Here is a 21,281-nt window from a genome sequence, read left to right on the forward strand (position 1 = left end):
AAGGAGCGCCCCCTGCACTCCAAAAGGCCTTTGCAGGAAGAGTCTGCTCTGACTTTTTTTATGTGAGCCCAATCCAGTTTGTTATTCAGGTGAACACCTCGGTACTTATAAGAGTCCACTATCTCAATGTCCGTTTCCTGGATGTTCACTGGTGTCAGTGTGGTGGATCTGCTTCTGCGAAAGCCCACATTCTGCTGCACCTGCAAGTGGACCACATGAAAATGTCTCACAAATACTTGGAATGTTTACGGTTTTTATGCGTTCCTGATGGACGTTTTTTAAACCTACATTTCTGTCATGAAATGAACTGGTCATTCAGGGCTGGATTAGAAATAAACATGGATATCTACTTTTAGAGGCTCAGGTAGATTCATCTAATGCTGGACACCTAAACAACAGTCCTGAGGTTTTTATTCTGGATTTTTCCACATTTGCATTGCGTTTTTTCCTCTGCCTCTGATGACTCAACATTTTAAACATGACTTCAATAGATGAACAGTTGACAGCTCTCAATTTAAACCTTATCTTTATGGTTAATGCTTTAGGATATCAGGAAATTGTAGTTCTGATACTTTTGCTGAACATTAATAAGAATTTAGTTGCAGAGATATAGGAAGGATAGTCCGAGAACAGCTCCAAAATTCCATGCATCCCTGAAGAGTTTATGTGGAGCAAGTTCCCCCTGGCTCTGAGGTTGAAACAGGAACAGGCCTGGATGTTTGCAAGTCCAAAACAAGCAGGAGGCCGACCAGAAATCTCTCAGCAGCTTACTGTTACATAACGGTTCAGGGTGCTGAGCCGGACAAGGAGCTGCTGAACTATCTGAGAGCTGCCGCGGCCAATCAGAGGGCAGCAGCTCTTAGTGTTTGTCTGGACGCTAATCTGACAGAAGTGTAAATAATCCACCACTGAGTGTGTTTACATGGAGCTGAGAGTACCACGACTGTATCTGGGTATTGTTCTGAAGGAGTATCACCAGTTCTGTTTCACCAGTTTGTTTTTTATCTCTTTCTGTCCATCTGCATGACTGTATATCGTTACCGGTATTTTTAATCAAATGTAAAAATCAAACAGAAATCCAGGTGAACTGACAGATGCAATCGTGTTTCAACTGATCTATTTGCTTTAGGACTGTTTTCACAGCACCTTTGTGCTCTTGGACCCCCTCCCTATCACTCGGGGGAAATTGAAATTAGGCAATAAATATAACCATATTACAAAGGGTAGCTACAATAATATTTATTCAATGTGCTTCATAGAGCTGACCTTTATAAAGTCCCTTTATGACATACTGGCATGTAAAATGCTATTGGTCCCCAATGGGGGAGTGTTGGACTAGTGGTTAGAGCAGTGCGGTTATGCTCTGAGAAGGTTGCAAGTAGCAAGTTTGATCCCCACAGTCTCCACTCTAGGTCCTGAGCAAGACCCTTAACCCCACACTGCTACCCGGGCGCCGCACAGTGGCAGCCCACTGCTCCCCAAGGGGATGGGTTAGATGCAGAGGTAAATTTCTCCAATGTGAGATCAATAAAGTTAAATTATTATTATTAAACAGACTTCCTCTTAGATGTTAGTCCTTTTAACCAGGAGTCATGGCATTCCTGCTGCTGTTTGCAATTGTTCTATTTCTCATAAATAGTCTGTGTTTTTAAATGCACAAATATACATGTTGTTGTTTTTTTTGTTTGAATATTTATTTGCACATTTCTTGAATCTTTAATATGTGGAGGGTTACTAGCGACCAACTACCCCCTAAGGGATGGTTCAATGTAGAGGAAAGATTCCCCCTCTGTGGAACTATAAAGAGAGGTTTCCTTTCTTTTGCTATTTCCTTTGGGAATTGTTCCTTACTGTACAGACTGTCATTGCTCCAGCACCACCTAAATATTCCCTCTAAAGGACAATAGTGTATTTTTCTATTTGATTTTAATGGCAGTATATTTTGATATATTGTGCAGTCTCAGAGGATGGGTGTCATTAGGGATGCACTGTTCCTGCCCAATATGAGCACAAGTATTACTTTTTTTTTTAAACCCGCTGATGCCAAGTATTGGTCCACATGGTGCAGTTGCAATGCAAGTGTTACTTTTTAGATCCTCCTAATGTCTTTGAACATGACTTGCAGTCTTAAAAATAAGCCTGATTTGAGTTGTGCTTTCAGAAGTTTTGGGCAGCAGAGCTCTGCTAACAGACCAGTTTGGATGCTAAGCTAACCAGAGGATTCCCTTTAAACAAGTAGTGGCTGCTTCATCACTCATCTTTGTTCACTTGAAAATACTGCAACATCACTGATGTAGTTCTTCAATATCATGGCTTCTTAAAGTCATGCTGTAGTTAAACTTCCATGCTGCTGCTCCTACAGCTAATCCTGTTGCTTTTTCTCCTTCCTTGGCTTTATGGTAAATTACCATTGTTTACGGGGCTGTAGTATTTGTAGGCAAACTAGGATTAATAGCGATAATTCAGCAAATGTATTATTAATATATCAATTTATACAGAGTTTAAATTGTATCGTTGGCTATAAGAACAACCTACTTAGACTAGTAATTATGCCAAAATTGAGACAATAATATAAAGACATTTTGCATTCAAGATGGAAAACCTTTTTTTCTTCCTCAGTATGCTATATCCAGAACTCCTCAAGTGGCTGAGTTCACCCCCTTACCTGGTTTCAATTCTGTATAAAATCTGCTTTAATAAACATTTTGCTAGCTGATTTTAATTGATTAATCGATAGATTAACAAAGTAATCATTAGTGGTGCAACTACACTAATAGTTTATTATGATTAGTAATAACTCTAGAAACAGTTATTTTAGTATCAGAGCATATCTGTATGTTCCTAGGTGGTATAGTTCAATCAGATAAAGACCTTGAAGTGTACATGTTTACATTTTTTTTTTTCTTCTGGTCATGTTTTTTTCTGCTTTTCTAATAAAGGTTCTGGAAAATGATGATGATTATCATCATTGATGATGATGATTTTTTTTTGTTTAACTTTTCTATTTTCTATTGAAACCTTAAAAAGAAATCTGTTTCATTGTGTCTTTCAGGCTTTGCAGCATTGCTTCTTTGACTTTGAAACATTCGACGTGGAAGAATATGAACACTACGAGGTAAAAGTGGTACCAGCAGGGTTATAGACAACAGTACCAACCGGTCACAACTTCAGGGCGTTTAGTGATTCATCATGAAAGACAGACTGTGTTTTTTAGTGGGTCGGTCCAAAACTGGTCCAAAACTGGTTAAAGCAACATTTTCACTGTTTCCATTCTGCAGCATAAAGTCTGAAGGTGTGAAACAGTGGTTGGTAAATTAGACTGTAGTGCCCTCTTCAGGATGCCCAGAGTACTATCACTGTTCAGGTTTTAATTCAAGGAAACTCAGTTAAAAAAGTTATCAGAATTAAAATCTTTAAAAAAATTCACTGCCTGTTGCTGTTCTACACCCCTGCCTTGATCGTTTATAGCTGCTTTGTTTTTCTATCCGCAGCGTGTGGAAAATGGAGACCTGAACTGGATCGTCCCAGGAAAGTTTCTGGCCTTCAGTGGACCTCATCCGAAATCTAAGGTAGAAAATGGTGAGTAAACAATTTTAAAGAATTTCTTTCATATTATTGTCACTTTATTTAAACCATTATAGGACTTGTCATGCAGGTTTTCTTTTAATAATCCTGTAAAAGTCTAGGGTAACAGGAATCCATTGAGTATTTTTACTCCATCCTGCATTAGTTGTTTTGCTTTCTGGAGGACCTCCCCTAACGAGTTCTAACAACACCAATTTTAACAAGCTGCATGGCATTTTCTATATTTCCATCCGTCAGCTTGTTAGGTTAAACTCATTCTTGTGTTGCACAATAGGACGCACACACACCTCTGCCCTGATTTTGGAAAAGTAAACAGCAGTTGTAGGTCAGATCCCAAAGCTTCCAGAGATGCCAGACAACTAAGAAAATCAATTTTCCACACATTATTTACTAGTCAGAAATTTTTCAAATTGTTTTTGAAAGTCTGAATGATATATACACACTGGTAGGTCCAGAGAAGAGTTTCACCCCTCTGATATCCCTATCCCCCATAGGCTACCCATTGCACGCTCCTGAGGCTTACTTCACATACTTCAGGAAGCACAATGTGACCACCATCATCCGCCTGAACAAAAAGATCTATGATGGCAGGCGATTCACCAACGCTGGCTTCGACCACTACGACCTTTTCTTCATAGATGGCAGCACGCCAAATGACATCATCATTCGCAGATTCTTGCACATCTGTGAGAATGCACAAGGAGCTGTGGCTGTCCACTGCAAGGGTGAGTGCTCTCTCTGTCTCCAGAGGGCGATGTTCTCCTATTTAATGTTTAGTCGGATGAGGACAGACAGAAACGCTGACAATTTTACACTTGAGTTTAAAAGCAGCTAGCAAAATGTTTATCAAAGCAGATTTTATACAGAATTTAAACCATGTAAGGGGTAAACCCAGCCACTTGATGAGTTCTGGATATAGCATACTGAAGGAGAAAAAAAGGTTTTCCATCTTAAATGCAAAATGTCTTTATATTATTTTCCCAATTTTGGTATAATTACTAGTCTATGCAGGTTGCTCTTCTAGCCAACGACACAACAGACTGTTCAGACTGGTTGAATAAAATCAGTTTTATTGAGTGAAACTTTGACCTTAAAAGGGGGTGAGACCTGCAGTGCTTTAGATGTTCTGGGTTCTGCTGTGACCTCCTATATGAGTCCTTTTTCACAGCACTACATGTGACTGCACTGCAGGGCTGGGAAAGGACTTCCCTGATCCGACCTGGATGATGATCCTCTGTTTATTCTGGCATCATTTCAATTTGGGTCTTATCTCACAGGCAGCAGTGGCACAGACTCTGTAAATCTGCAACTCGGCACCAATGAAGTTGTGTTTGTTGTTCCAAGTGATAGTCTACATCTTAGATCAGTGGTTCAGATTCAAACAGCTTTTTTGAATCATGTCACTTGCTGATTCATTTTTGTCTCTCTCCATCAGCTGGTCTGGGCAGAACGGGCACTCTGATTGGCTGTTACCTGATGAAACATTACCGCTTCACTGCCGCCGAGGCCATCGCCTGGATCAGGATCTGCAGGCCGGGTTCTGTAATCGGCCCGCAGCAGAATTTCCTTGAAGAGTGAGTTTCTTTGCTTACTGGGGTGTTTCCTATGATTTGTGATAGTTTTGAGCCCAGTAATGTCTGCATTAAAAATTATTGTACTAATTATTTTTGTTCAGACCTCCTCTTTTGAAAGTAAAGTTTTTGTCCTTTTAAACTATAGCAGAGAATTAAGGCTAGGCTGCAGATGTTCTGACATTTTAAGGAACAGATTATTTGCCTGATGCCTGAGACCACACATTTTGCTGGAAAAACTTTCTCCAACATTATGTTTCTCTGCTGAGAAACACAATCTAAGCAATCTTTCTTAGATGCTAGGCTTACCTGAGCTGTTTCCTTCTGTTTTGCTGGGTATCCAAACATTTTTACTCTTTTATTCCAGTAAATTTAATCGAGAAATCTCACAGAAAGAGCTGCCCTATGTGTGGCTGTTAGTCTGAGGGGAAGCTGTTTCACTGTGAACATCATTATCAAGAGTTTGCTGACAGTTGGGCTGCTGGAAAATGAATCAAAAGACCAAATTACACAACATTACAGATTTTTGAAAAACCCCTGATTCTGCTGTCTAATTCCTCAAACGTAATGCTTTAACTGGTACTGGATTGACCTTCTATTCTGCCTGTTAACAACTTAAGCAAAAATTGATTATGAAAGACTGCCTCGTCCTCCTTAAAGTACTTTAACAGCAATACTAACATCCATCATCATGAGCCGATAGGAAACATTTCACTTGATGGTATTAGAATTGGGGGGGAAAAAAGGAGTGATTTTTCATTCCAACACAGCATGAGACGGACACTTATCTCAGTTTCCATGGAGTCCCAATTTCATTTCCTGATTCCAGCCTCTCATGACATTAGCATCAGATTATTACTGGAAACTTCATCTTACACCTCATATTGACTCTGTTAGTGCGAGCATTTCCTCTTGAATATCTAACTGTCCAGCAATAACAAAGGAAGAACTTGGTGTTATAAACATACTGATAAACATTTAAACAGCCTATGCCTTATTCAGATGCATTTGTGAGCTGACCTGCAGGCTGATTGTTAAAGTAAACTGCATGGCAGAAGGAGATTACTCAAACATGCAGATAAGGGAGTCCCAGAGGACCATGGTCCTGAACCATAGTTTGAGACAGACCTGTTTCAGCTCTGTAGAGGCTGTAATGGAGCAGGAATGCAGAACTTGGAATGTTACAAAGTTAATTTCAGTAATTCAATGAGTGAAAACCATAACATAGATTCACTTGATGTTTTCAATCTTTTTTTTTGTTGATTATAGTGATTGTCAGTTTACAGTGATTAGAAAAAACAAACATTTTAAATTGAAATGTATAAATCCAGTTGAGGTAATTAAGAAATGTGGACTTAATAGATGTTTAATACCTGCTTAAGGAGGGTTACTTAAAAAATTTTAACCAGGCAAATGTTCCTCATTGTATTTAATCTTTTAGGTTACTGAATATGACTATTATAGTCGTATAGTATAATATTGGCTAAAATAATATTCTTTTATTGCTCATGGAGGGGCTTAAATTGAATCAAGGCAAATAACAATGTTTCTTTTATTATAGGATGTTTAAGGAAAATGAATTACCAAGGAAAAAACTAAATGAATAAATCACAGATTATTTGACTTCAGGAGAAAGGGAATCATTCCTTACATGAAGATTTTTGCACTTTCTGTCATGTAATTTCCCCCCTGTACTCTTTAAGTCCGCCTCAGCAGTAGTTTTTTTTTTTTTTTTTAATTGGGAAATCCCTCTTGGCCATTTACTGTAACTCCAATTAAGATGTCATTTTGGCTTCAGTGGGTATTGAAGGCTGAGGGAAACTTATCAGACAACCTGGTAAGCAACCAGTTTTAATTAGGATCCTTTTACCATTTACCAGCAGTGATCTTTTGTTTGCATTCTTTACCAGGCTCCATGAAATACAGCATTTGACTCTGTTTGACAGTTAAAGTAGGGTTTTAAGTCGAGTGAATGGTTGACTTCTAGATCATGGTTGCCTTAAACTTCAGTCTGTCCCTTGAATGTCTGTTAGCATTTCAGTTTTCTTTTCTTTTAAAAAGGCTGATAAAGCATCAAAAACTTGTCCTGTTAATGAGTAAAGATTTAAGGTTGTGATGATGTTTTTGTGTGTGTTAACAGAAAGCAGGCGGCTCTCTGGTTGCAAAGTGACAGCCAGCTCCCTCAGAAGGGGAAAATGGAGGACAAGACAACGCGTCTTATCAGCGGCATGGACGAACTCTCATTAAACTCCACCCGCAACAGCAATGTGCCCCGCTCGCTGAGCTCTGACCATCTTCAAGAGGTCAGAACCACAGCTGGGCATCTTTATCCTTACTTCATGAATAACACTTCATAAACCAGTTGGCTTGTTATAGATGCAGTGTTACTGACTTGCCTAATTGTTTCAGTGCTAACATGGTTCTAGTGCCTGCTAATAATCCGGTCCTTTTGTTCTTAGTCTTGAAAGCTTTTTTTTTTTAACCTAAGCTGTCTTATGAAGACCAACGGCCAATTGAAATATTCTGAGCACCATGTTTACTTTTGCCTAATTTCTAAAAATCATTTTGATCTGATAGATCTCAGAGCTTATATTTGACAATACAAAGTGAACAATCAGATTAACTCCAGACACATAAACCCTGTGCTGTGAGCACGGCTTGTGACTATTTAAGAAGACAGCCAGCTGTTTGTATTTGCTTGGTTTCCTCTGCAGAAACTAAGAAAAATACAACAGAGGGAGGATGACATTTTTAACTGGTGAAGATGGTTTTCATGCATGCTTGATGTCAGGGATTGCTGTCGAGGCAATCAGCTGGTTTTCCTTGGATCGAAAACTTTGAACCAATCTGACTTTGATCTGGTTAAATTGTAAAGCACCTTGAAATTACATTTGTTGTGAATTGGTGCTATATAAATAAAGTGACCTGAATGGTTTTCAATTAAGGAAAGGCAAAGACTCTAAGCTGGATGTGTCCTAGATAAACCAGTTTGTTTTTTTGCTGTGCTAAACTAGAACCAGTGAAGAAAAGAGTCTTATCTAGTCAGTTCCCAGTTGGTTCTACCTTTCAGTTATCCTTGGTTTTGCTCTAAAATCGCACTGATGGCAAACTTCAGGAACCAATTGTTAACTGTTATAAACTGGATAACTTAACGTTCTTTTTTTGGACTCAGTGATTTCAAATGAGCCGCTACATTAAATCTTAGACCACATATCCTTACCGATATGTACTTTATGTTAGTGATATTGATTCCATTACTTAATAAACACTCTGCGGTCTTTGTAAATCTATTATTAGAATAGGTGATTTTTTCAGAACCTATTCTGTTTTGGGGGGTTTATATCCCCACATCTGGATGATTCTTTGTGATCCACTACAATTGTCCTGCTTTTCTTTGCATGAAGACACCTATTGCCTTGGGACACTGGTCAATATTTGACTGACATTAATTAAATGACATCAGAAAATATGGAGTAGAGGAGGAAGAATTGTATGTTTATCTGAAAAAAATAAAGTCATAGAACAGCTTAAAGGATCAGGCAGTGAAGTGGTAATATTTTTGGTTTCATCTGAATCAGGATTTAAATAAATGGCTAAATGCCATTTTGTCAGAAATATTCAAAAACTATGGATATACATTAGTGCTGTCAATCGATTAAATTTTTTTAATCGCATCAATGCCTAAGTTAACTCGCGATTAATCGCATTTTAATCACACATTTTTTTTCTGATTGAAAATCATTTAAATACTCTCGATGACATACAAAAAATACATACAGGCTAGGTTTGTGCCAATGTTCTTTTTTTTTAATGAAAACAGGTCACAGATACTGATTTATGCCATAGAAACATATGGCAAGAAGATGGGGAGGCATGTAGCAAAAAATAACAAATATGTAGGCAAAAAAAGGCCCTGAAAACAGGCTGATGTAAAAGACAGTCTTTACAGTCAATACTGTCTTTTGAACAGAGACAAGCATTTTACCCTACTGCTATAAAATGTAGTAGAGTTAATATTAGATGTTAATTAACCAAGATAATAATGAACAATTTTCAATCAATACATCAAAATCAATAGACCGACATCACTAGATGGAGGTAGTCTATGCTCTAGAAAGTTACTTTTCAGCCTCTTAACAAAAATGAGAACACACACACACACACGATACTGACCTGTGGCGTACACAGACAGACAGACACACACAGCCTATGTTTTGCTATGTAACTTGTAAGTGTTACAAATTAAATTAAATTTACCATTCAAGAGTGCTGTAGCAGATTCCATTTCACGTCAGTAATCTGTTTTCTCAGCGTATTTCAGGTTGCTACTAGGCACCAGACACTCAACTTGTTTGTTGGTGGTGGGGCTTAAAGAAAAGGCACTAGCGCCACCCGGTGTATGGGCGTCTTTTTCCCTCGAGGAGCTCCGCTCTCGAAGCCTATGGAAAATGCATAGACTGAGGGAAAATTGTACCATAAAACCACATAGCGTTAATCTCACGTTAAAAAAAATTTTCGCCATTAAAATGGCCTCGCGTTAACGCGATAATAACGCGATAATTTTGACAGCACTAATATACATTTATGATGATGTACTGTACTGTCTTTTTCTGGGTCTTTAGATGCGTCATAAGATATTTTCATTTACAAAACGTTTGCCAAAAATCTGAAAACAGATGTTTTTATTCTGTTGGAATCAATACCGGTTTCCTTTTCATCTTCAGGGTGATTAAAAATGACAATATGGTAACAAATATTAAACAAGTCTCAATTTAAACAAAAATAAACATTTATTAATCAATGGAAAATGTAAAAAAAAAAAAAATTTTCGTCTATCTTGTCTCTTGTTTTCATTTGTCAACTTATGGAGCACTTGTTTTATCCTCCAGGGTGAACTGACGGACAGTTCAGGTCTGACGCAGGGGGACAAACTTCGAGCCCTGAAGAGCCGACGGCATCCTCGTTCAGCTATGACCGGACCCGTGAGGTACAGGACTTCACTTTAAACCAGAAGGAGGGAAACCAGGGGGATCTGTTTGGATTAAAAAAAGGCTTTAAGATTTTCAACCAGGTTTATGTGACGAGGAACAGTAGGTGTTTGTTCAGGAAGGTGGGGGTAGTTATGGAGGCTGATGCATTTCGTTTTGTTTCAGATTTGAGGAGACAAATATTCAAAGCCACTCAAGTTCACAGCCCCTGAGGTACGGTCTTCATTTAATGGCATTGGACGGTCTAACCAGTGAGAAAACTAGTACTGATCACAATTGATGTGCTTTTAGGGCATCTATTGGGAGCAGCCAGAGTCCCGCCTCAATTCTAAAGCCCTCCAAGTTTGCTGCATCCTCTACTTCTGCTGCTGCCAAGAGGATTGGGAGGAACTCGTTATCGCCGATGACAAATATTCGAAGGTCAGGGCCTGCTCTTCATCATCATCTCATACTTTACTCCTGCAGTTCTCCCCTTGTCCTTTTCATCAGTATCCTTAATTCTATCACTTCGTTCTGTTTTGATTACATCCTGATTGTATTCATCAGGCCGGCCTCTTCCTCTTGTCCTGCTGCTCTCTACTAACTGATTATTCTAATAAATCATGAGCTGGTCCGAGCTGTTAAAAAGAAGCCTGCTAATTCATCATAAAAGACGGGAATGAATATCTGGTTGCTCTTTTATATTTACCCAAATGAGTAATTGATTTGGTTTCATTTCATTTATTTAAAAGAACATGCAACCTGATGTTTACTCTTTCATGTCTTAATGCAGTCTTTTCATTCCTGACTGAATTTAATTATTCAACCACCACTAACTACTTCTTTCGTCACATATTTACCCTCTGTAGTTTAAGGATTTAGTAAATAACTTGTAGTTTGTCTCTCCCGTTACAAACTGAGAGCAGAGGAAAGTGATACTACATAATGTTTCTGACATGTCAAATGACAATAGCTTCAGCTCTCATGATATTCATGTATGTTGTATTTGCTCCTCCCACATCTGCTGACCTCAGCTCAGCTTTTGGCTCGCGGTTGGCCAACTCTCTCGGAGATCTTTATGGCGCCGACATCGAGGAGGATGAGAAGACTCCATTCTCCTCTCTTCCGCCTTCCTCTTCCCCCTCCGTTTCTGTAAGCTCCTCCCCCTCTCTTCTGGCCCCACCCTCTCTGTCAAACTATGGTAGTGGGCCGCGCAGCATGCAACACGAGGTCAACAACAACAGTACCTTGTACAGCGGTTCTGTGGCGCCCCCTGCCGGCAAGGGTTATATGAGACCACCGCATCAGGATGCCGGTGGCTACAGGGGCCACGGGCCCTACAGCGCCATGAAGGGCCCCTCAGGACGTTACCTGAGCCGCTCCATACCTGTAAGTCCTCTGACGCAGCAGCAGCTTTCCCCCTCCCCTTTGATCTGATTGTTTCTTTTTTTTTTCTGGCTTCAGTTGCACATGGAGAACAGCGTTAAAGAATGCTTCAGTTCTGTTTTCCATGTGTTTCTGAACTCTTCTGTTTGTTATGTGTGATAAGGTGTTTCCTTACTGTAAAACTCACTTATTAAAGATGCACCGATCAGTCAACCAGAACCAATTTTATTCCTCTTAGATCTGTGATAAACTGTCATCTTTGTATTTAAATACCCCAAAAATAATGTTTTATTTCTATATCGCCCATCCCTTCTGCCTCTATCAAAGAACCTGCAGCATGTTTGTTTCTCCTTTTTTGCTCCTTAGAATCAAAAGTCTCAGAATTCGCTGCTTAGGTCCTAAAGAAAACCAGAGAACAGTATTGGCCTGAAAGAACCTTACCGGTGCATCTCTAATCCTACTGAGAGCCACATATAAAATGAGCGCCTCATCATTATGGCTCTTTACAAGTGTTTTAAAGGAATAGTACACCCAAAACATGATTAGCCTTCATTTTCTACTCACCCCCATGCTGAACAACACTCTGGAGTACTTTTTTGATATCTCAAATGCATCTGGAGATCTGGGAGGCTTCTTGCTGTCTGCTGACATTCAAATAATGGAGGTCTATGGTGCCCGAGACAGAAAGGTCCATAAAAGTCCACAAAAAACGTGTCAATATTCCTCCATACTGCTCGTCCAATGTATTCCAAGTGTCCTGAGTGGGTAGCATCCAGAATTTACTCGAAACGAAGTCATTTAGAATGTTTTTGGAGCATAAACAGTAGTGTATAGGATTTCCTGAAAGCGCGCACCTGCGCGATCACGACGCTACGGAAGCCGGCAGACCAAACCAGATGAAAGTGCGCATTCAGCTCGGCAAAGAACTCATGCTCTTCCTCAACACTGAAGTCCTCAGACATTTATCTTTCGTTGTTTCTTTCTTTGCACTGGTAAACAGCACATTTCTTCTTCTACGCTTGCATTATTGGCAGAGCAGATGCTGAATGCGCACTTTCATCTGGTTTGGTGTGCCGGCTTCCGTAGTGTCGTGATCGCGCATGTGCGCGCTTTCAGGAAATCCTATACACTACTGTTTATGCTCTAAAAAAATTCTAAATGACTTCGTTTCGAGTAAATTCTGGATGCTACCCACTCAGGACACTTGGAATACATTGGACGAGCAGTATGGAGGATTATTGAAACGTTTTTTGTGGACTTTTATGGACCTTTCTGCCTCGGGCGCTGGGCACCTCCATTATTTGAATGTCAGCAGACAGCAAGAAGCCTCCCAGATCTCCAGATGCATTTGAGATATCAAAAAAGTACTCCAGGGTGTTGTTCAGCATGGGGGTGAGTAGAAAATGAAGGCTAATCATGTTTTGGGTGTACTATTCCTTTAAATGTTTGGGTTTTTTTTAACCATTGTATGAAGTCTGTTATGTCTCCTGTGATGGTTTGTCTCTATAAATCTGTAGATTCCTTCCATTTCTTTCTAATGTGTTGATCAGAGGGAGCTGAGGTATTTCTCTCCATCGGTGTTTTAACTTCACACTAAGCTGCTGCTGAGATGAGGAAATGCTGCAACAAATTTGTGTGAAACAATTTGCTTCAATAAAAGGCCATTTATATTTTCACTACACGTCATCTTGAGGCGCTTTATGAGAAAGTTGACTTGACATCATCTGTCAGTCAACCCTGAAGTCTCGTCAGCAGCTCACCAATCAGCCATCTCAATTTGCTTATGGTGATCTTTCAAGGCAAGGCAAATTAATTTGTATGGCACAATTCAGTGCAAAGACAATGCAAAGTGCTTTAAATGATTAAAATATAGGAAAATAAAACAGAATCAAAGCAAGTAGGAAAAAAAATAAGAAAAAAATAAATTAAAAAATGCAGACTCCAACAATGACGTCTTTACCAACTTCTGTCAACCCTGTTGACTTTATAGGTCCCGGACCTATTTATTTCAAACTCAACGTTGTTTTTTCAAACCACAAGATCCCTGATCTTGACACAATATGGTACCCACAAGATCAGTTTCAGTTGGCATCAGGCCAATTCACTGAAATCATGCAGACAGATGACTGAGACATAAATGCAATAAGAAGGGAGTCGATGCTCTGGTTTCTGATCACAGAGCTTCATATGGTTAGCCTGAAGCTGCTTCTTTTTGTAATGTCAGGTTAGTCTCAAACCACATGTACCAAGCTCCTGAAGTCCAAAACTGTTGCAATCCAACTAAATTATAATCTGTCAAATATGTGATGGTTTAATTTAATCTGTGATACTTAACAGAGCTTCAAGAGAAATAAGAAATATTTGTTTAGAGTAGATCAAAACTTGGTTTAATTATTTCTTAGATTGTTTTTGATTGTAGAGTCCTCTACTTATTTCATTTATAGTCCTGGATATTCTTCTTGATTAATATCCGGTTTGACATTTTTGTCATTTAAATGCTTTTGATTATTAAACTACTTCAAATATTAGACCCAACGGTAGCCTTTTTAAATAAAAAAAATCTCTCAGTAACAAATTTGATTTATTATCTGAAGTGTGTGAGATGAAAATGAAATATTTTAAAAAGAAAAGCATTATGTTTGGATATAAATGAAATCAAGAATAAACTAGAAAAGCACTTGGAGAGTGCAGACCTCCCGCCAAGCAGCAACATTTTCCCCGAATTGCAACTTACATGATCTGCTTCATTTCCAAGTTTACATGAATTGGCATTATTGGCATAAGGCACACCTCTGGTTTAAAAATAAAAAGAAATCAATTCATAAGTTTTCAATTAATCCTGCTAACTTTAAACCAACAACATTTCCTTTTCTTGTGTTTTTGTCTTCAGTAAAATATCTCCGGAATGCCGAGAATGTCAATAGTAACTGCTTCCACCCTCTGGTTTAGTGGATAAATATCCCCTTCTCATGATATTAGAGAATCTTTTTAAAAGTTCCTCTATCCAGATTATGATCTGGATCATCACTAAAATGTAATGGATTGTTCCTTCGTATGAGGGATAAAAATGTAAATAATATCCGTCCATAACTTTTCAATTTATTCTGTACACACACTGGCAAACACAAACTCTTCTAAAAACATGACTTCCTTGGTGGAGGTAGTCAAAACCAGCCCTTAGATATGTGACAAGTTGGAGATGCTTACAGAGATACTGCTGAGGCTTGTAACTCCAGAGAACCACAATTAGAACCATGGTCCACACATGGGGAGAATAGGACAGCCTTCACAGGAGAGGGACATTTTTCACCCTGAGAACAATTTGTCCTTTGCCACCAGAATGTGGACCTATGCAAATTTAAAGGGTAGGGGTTATCTTTTAGATAGTGGGCTGGACTCTACCAGGGGATTGAACAACACAGAAGGCGAAACTAAAACCTCTCACAGCATCACAGTTTTTTGCCTTTAATTACAAGTTTGAAATTGTTGGTATCCTTACTAAATAAAAGAGAAAACACAAATCTGAATCTGACAGACGTAATGAAAAATAAAATTCAGTGAAATTGACCGAATGAAAGTCAAAATTGCTTTTCAAGCATGCTTAAATGGAGTGATTAAAAAAAAAGATCAAATACAAAAATTATGGTTCTGTTAAATTAAAGCAATCACTGTAACCAAATGTAACTGTCAAAGAGACTTCTGCTCCTCTCAGTAGGTATTTTGGCCCCTCTCCTCATGAGCAAACTTCCCCGGTTGTCTTAGGTTTGATGGTGACCTTTTCCAGGCAGCCTGTTTTAGCTCCTTCCAAAGGTGTTGTTCATCAGGAAGTAGATCAGGGCTTATAGAAACCACATTAAAATAGTTCAATGATTTTCCTCTTCGCCATTCTTGGTGTTTCCAGTTGTGTGGTTTGGGTCATTATCTTTTGAAGACCCATGAATAAGACCAAGCTTTCTGACACTGGGGAGCACATTTCTCTCTAAAATCCCTTGATGCTCTTGTACCCTTGTAATGATTGTAATGAAGGAAACAGCCCCAGAACATAAAAGTAGAGACAGTGTTCTTTTCTTGATTTGCTTCATTTTTCTGTCATTGAACATGGAGCTGATTTGCCTTCATGGAACTCTTCATTTTGTCTCATCGGTTCATGGGACATTATCCCGGATGCTTTATGCCTTGCCAACATGTAGTTCGGCAAATTCCAGTCTGCTGTTATGAGTTGTTTTCAACAACAATGTCCTCTAGACTTGCACTTGTTAATCTGTAGTGCTCTGAAATCGGACGAGTTTCACTTGGTGACCAACTGGTCATTATGAAGACCACCAATTTAAAGCGCCGGCCATTGTGTTGAGTTTTTCTCTGAGCAGACGCCACGCATCTCTCTCGTGTGCTGTTACCTAACAATTACTACTGTTGTGCAGCATACTACCCCAGCCATCATAAAATCGATCTCACGATTGATGTTCATAGATCATATTTATCATAACATGCTAACAGAACGTGAACAACTTTGCGGAAAATCACACTTCCTGTCCGCCCATAAATTACTGTGTATTATATAGTAATACAAAACTAATGAACTACTGATGGAGCAACCAACCAAATCTGAACCGGAAGTTTACAGCACCTTAATTTGCAAAGAGCTTTAAGGTGCTGCTGTGGTATTTCCCTTATATCTGCATTAACCACTCTGTCTCTACCATACATCATATTGGAATTATATCTATAGGTCCTTCCTTTGTGTGTGACCATCAAGCTAGTCTTCAGCAGGCATTGACCGCTCTCAGGTGATAGTGGACAGGGTCCAATAAGCATAAGATGAGGCTTAGCATTATTGTCCTTTCAGTTTTTAACTGACAGGTCACATGGATAGTAGGCAGAGATGTCATTAACTCCTGAACATTTTCATCTAAACAATGGAAAATCATGCACATCTTCATTTTTTAGTCATCCATGAGCCTTGTTATCGTCATGAAAAAGATTCATTTAAAGAAGTAATTTCATAATTTTCATAGTTGATTGTGGAAAAAAACACTGATGGAGACATCTGCTCCTCAGAGACTTTTTATAGGAAAGAAAGTTGACAGGAAGTCTTCTGGCAGCCTGAGCCTAAAGTAGCCTAACTATTGAGCTAACTAGCTGGACCACAGCTTTGCATATCAGGATATATGAACCCTAATCCACATGGGAACCTGTCCAGTGCTCTTATGTTTATAAAAATGAAAGCTCAGATTTTAACACATTCTGTATGTGAGGGAGGTCCAGCAAGGATTTGCCTGACATCATTTTATTCTTCAAGCATAATTTTTATTTTCACTGTGAGAAAACTTGTACTTACACATTTGACTCTGTTTCCATGTTTTCTTTTTCAGTCTCTTCAGTCGGAATACATCCAGTACTAAAACGAGAAGTTCGACCTGATTATCTGAACCACCTCCCCATCATCACAATTCCCATCTGAATGCTGCTGAATGCAACGGTTTTAAAAAGGGAAACAGGATTAACGAGTGAGAGTTTGTCTCTCTGGACTGAATGTCTTCCCAGCTCAGACTGTATTTAAATGAAGCTGTATATAAATATACACGTGTTTTGCTGAACATGTATTTTACACTAGAGTCAAATTTTATATTTTATATTTTGTTGTGGAAGAGGAAATATTTTTGTTTAATGACATCAAGTATTTTTGAGGGTTTGTTTTTTGATAATTGAGAAGGGGGGTCAGCTGATGGCTACTCACCCCATCGCCATGGTTACAGTATTTACGTCCAGTCCGATCAGTTCAGTTGCCGATTTTCCTGCTGATGGTACTGATCAATGTTAAGGGGGGGGTTTCTGATTGACAGCAAAAATGAAGATGCAAGTAGAAGGGACCAGATGAGGCTGTCAACAGCTTAACTCAGGGGACTGAAGGAGAATTCAGAGCGTTAAGACGCCTTAAGAAAGCTTTAAAGTTCAGCTTTTAGCAGTAAAATATAACAACTATAATGTAAGGAACTTAATATGAAGCAAGATAAGAGTACAGAACAACTCAGGTTGTAAATTGACACCAGCTCAAAAAGTACGAAGGAATGTATTCTCTTCTTATGCATATTCCAGCACATCTGGAAAACTAAAACATGCAATAAAATATGTAGAACTTTTCACACAATTTACTCTTTAATATATATTTTAGTTGCCTTGAAGACTGGAGACATGACCAGAATTTTTAAGTGTTTTATTGATGCATTCAGACTGAAATATTTTATCATGATACACCAGCAGCTGCCTTTAGAGGGCGCTTTAGTACACTCAGCACATGTAATGTTCTATAACATGACTGTTATATTTTAATGATCTTGTTTACTAAAAGAGCTGTCATAAAAAAAAACTAAAAAAACAAAACAAAAATGTGTTTTTTTTGTTAATGTTTAAGAACGGAACATGAATGGCCTTTTTTTCCAGTATATCTGATCAGGAAAAATACATAAAGCAATATTTGTTCATTGGTATAGTGGAGGATTTTAACAATTTTTTAAAAAGACCTCTCCACTTTAATAAAAGGAAATGCACATCCACAACCCTGTACCCGCTCCCAAGAAGGAACGCCTTTTAAACGCGTGCGAAAGCATGCACAAGCCCATTTCTCCTCATGCACACTCTGAGCTCATACAACCTTACTGTGTCCGAACGTCCGCCCTAACCCCTAAATCCGTTAACTTACCATTCGGACAAATGATCACTACTATTTGCTCCCTGTTCGTCACGCAATTCCACCCTTAGTGTGCGGTGTCTGTAACTTTATTAGTCGCCGTTGTAGGGTAGCCACAGTGGGTCGCTGTGAGAGCAAATCCCATAATGCTTTACGTAGAGAGCTCTGTGAAGAATATATCTGCATCTTCAGGGGCCTTTCTTTTCTTCTCATACACTTCGTGGACACCTTTTCTCTTATGACCCTCGGCCATTTTCAAAGAACCGCGAGAAAGATGAGCTTTAATGACTGTCTTAAACCGTAGCTCACCACACATATACTCCTGAAAGTATGCATGCATAGAAAAAGAAGGCTAACGGGATGAACACATAGGATGGCCTTATAAAAACATATCACCAGAATGATTGACAATTAGGAGGACCACTTATTTGGATGATCCACCCAGAAAAAGTACATCCTCCACTATACCTTTATGACCACCTCAGTCTCTCATTTAACAGGACAGAGAAGGTTTGGGTTCTGTCACACTGCTGGGATCATTTCTATGTTGAACCTAATTGACTGGATGTGATCAACCAGAACTGTGGATCAGAGCTTCCAACATAAACTGAAGTAATGTTAGAAAGATGGAGAACCTGGTTTCTAACAGGAAGATGTTCAAATGTAGCTGTTGATGTTTTATCCATGAATGTTTTTAACCTGTATTTATGTCACATTGAGACTTAAAAGGGAAGTCGGAAAAATATGTTGTCGTTTTTTCTTTTAACTCTCAGCCGAGTTTCTATATAACTACAAATGGGAAATAAAATGACTATCTTGTCACTGTTTATCCGAGTCAAATGAAGTTTCTATCAGATTTCTATTAATATAAGGTAAAAAGAGGTCAACTGCTTCTATTTGATTCTATCCATCTTGATTCACCATCTATGTTGTTTCCATCCTTGCATATATTTGCCCATCGACTTCTTCATAGGGTTCATCTTTCCATTCATCCATTTCTGTATCGCTCCTTTCTATGTCATTTCAGTTCTATGAGAAATGAGCCTAGATTTCTGGGAAATTTTGTTTCTATAAAAAATATATATATATATACAGGAATCCTAATAAGAGCACCTATATATCAAGGTTATAGAATAATATAACTAAAATGTAATTCTGTCTGTTACCAGTTAATTCAACTGGATGAGATTTTAACACCTTGATATCATACCTGGAGCACAAAACGCATTTTAGCACAGTAAGCATTATTATAAACACATTTCTACAGATATCCCCAACAACCCCAATCTCTACAGCATTGGTTTTGTTAGGTTGCAAAAATTACGCAATTGAAATATTTTTTCAATTGCATGATTGTGGTTAGGGCATAGAGCCTGGAATCCTGTGGTTCTGAGTCTGAGCTCCACTCCCACAGACTGCCACTCAGGGGGCCTGTTTCAATAAGGAAGTTCAACCAACTCTGAGTTAAAACTTGAACTCTGAGTTGACTTATCCTGAGATTGGAAACTCTGAGTTTTGGGTTTCAGAACAGCTGAAATGAGTTAGTTCAATCAACTCTAAATTGACTGACTCTGAGTTAAGCACGTGCACCACAACTATAAAAAGCCATTATCAATGGAGCACAGATATTACGAGTCACCATGGCAACAGCGTCAGACAAAAAAAGGTGTGCATATTTCTCACCAGCAGAACTGGATGTGCTTATGCAAGCATATGCAGAATTTGAACATGTATTTTTTTTAAAAGCAACACGGCTGCAGCGGCGAAGGAGAGAGAGTTAGCTTGGGTGAAAATAGCTGCTGGAGTCAATGCGTAAGTTTACATTTTAATTACTTTTATACAGTGTTGGGTGTAATGAATTAAGTTACTTAAGTCATATAAATACTGTAATTAAATTAAAGACTATAAAACAATAGTGGATTTAATATCAAATTTTAAAAGATATATTTTGATTTGAACTTTCTCCCTCTAGTTACACACTTTGGTCAATTTAAGATTAATTCATGCAATTGAATATTGTTTATTTGAAAGCATTAGAAGTGCAGTTTCTTGTCTCGTATTGTTCAAGTGGTTGAGGTTGATTTGGGATTTAGAAAGTAATTAATAAGTAAGTAAAACAAATTAGTAAGTAGACCAATACTTTCTAGAGACAGTAATTATTACATTAATCTAATTAGACTTGTTGAAGATAAAATTTGTAGTTAGTAATTAAGAACTATTTTAGAGTAACTTACCCAACTGTTATAATATCAGAGGTGAAACTGGAAAAACAGTATTTTATTAAACCTAATTTAGTTTTCATGGATAGGTGCAATCCTGCAGGCATCAAAAGAACATGGCAGCAGCTGAAAATGAAATATAAAAACATACTTCAAGCAGGTAAGCCTTGAGCACATCATGGGAGTAGAGTAGCTACCTGGCTTTACAAACAGGATCATCCATAAAAGGACATGCCATTTCATTCCCTTTGATGCGCTCTACGTGACTGAAATGTGTGCAATGAATATGTCCCCAAAGAATCAATGAGGTGTTTAAACACCACTTCCTCTTTAAAAAAGGGGAGGAGACCAAAATAAACTCTGGATTTTCTGAAGAAAACCTGCTCCCGACCAGGTTAGGTTCACAGAGTAAATTGCCATGGTAACTGACTCTGAGTATAAGTTACCTCTCTTTCAGAAACGGGCTTGACTTACTCTGCTTTCTCAGGTTTAACTTACCTCCCTTTCTGAAACAGAAAGCCCAGAGTTTCCCTCATTTCAGGGTTAACAAACTCAGAGTTTTCACTTAACCTCCTTTCTGAAACAGGCCCAGGGTCTCTGAACAACCTCACACTGCTCCCTGGGTGCCCCATGATGGCAGCCCACTGCTCCTCAAGGGGATGGATTAAATCCAGATGTAAATTTCTCCAATGTGAGATAAATAAAACTTGAATATTTTTTTTGATGCTGAAATCATCTACTGAAAACTAACAGGACAAAACAGATGTAGATATAATTCATTTACAAGGGATACATAACTCAAATTGGACATTTCTGTTTGAAATGCTAAACTTGTTTTTCCCAGCAAGTTGGAAAAAATTTTCCA

The 21,281-nt window shown here is 38.5% G+C and overlaps 1 protein-coding gene across 2 annotated transcripts in view; it reads left to right on the forward strand.

Annotated features, from left to right (window-relative positions):
- Positions 1-17,876, forward strand: part of cdc14ab (cell division cycle 14Ab) — a 36,557-nt gene extending 18,681 nt beyond the window's left edge. The window contains exons 7-16 of one of the 2 annotated variants that reach the window (XM_038286639.1): positions 3,053-3,115; positions 3,492-3,579; positions 4,080-4,310; positions 5,021-5,159; positions 7,297-7,459; positions 10,046-10,143; positions 10,310-10,357; positions 10,436-10,564; positions 11,158-11,512; positions 16,882-17,876. In XM_038286639.1, coding sequence (XP_038142567.1) covers positions 3,053-3,115; positions 3,492-3,579; positions 4,080-4,310; positions 5,021-5,159; positions 7,297-7,459; positions 10,046-10,143; positions 10,310-10,357; positions 10,436-10,564; positions 11,158-11,512; positions 16,882-16,911 — 1,344 coding nt within the window. In that variant the 3' untranslated portion in view covers positions 16,912-17,876. The remainder of the gene's footprint in view (positions 1-3,052; positions 3,116-3,491; positions 3,580-4,079; positions 4,311-5,020; positions 5,160-7,296; positions 7,460-10,045; positions 10,144-10,309; positions 10,358-10,435; positions 10,565-11,157; positions 11,513-16,881) is intronic. The other variant, XM_038286648.1, reaches the window with a different exon arrangement.
- The last annotated feature ends 3,405 nt before the right edge of the window (positions 17,877-21,281 follow it).

The sequence above is a fragment of the Cyprinodon tularosa genome, unplaced genomic scaffold (genome assembly GCF_016077235.1).
Source record: "Cyprinodon tularosa strain WSP-4 unplaced genomic scaffold, ASM1607723v1 ctg106, whole genome shotgun sequence".
Classification (NCBI taxonomy): Eukaryota; Metazoa; Chordata; class Actinopteri; order Cyprinodontiformes; family Cyprinodontidae; genus Cyprinodon; species Cyprinodon tularosa.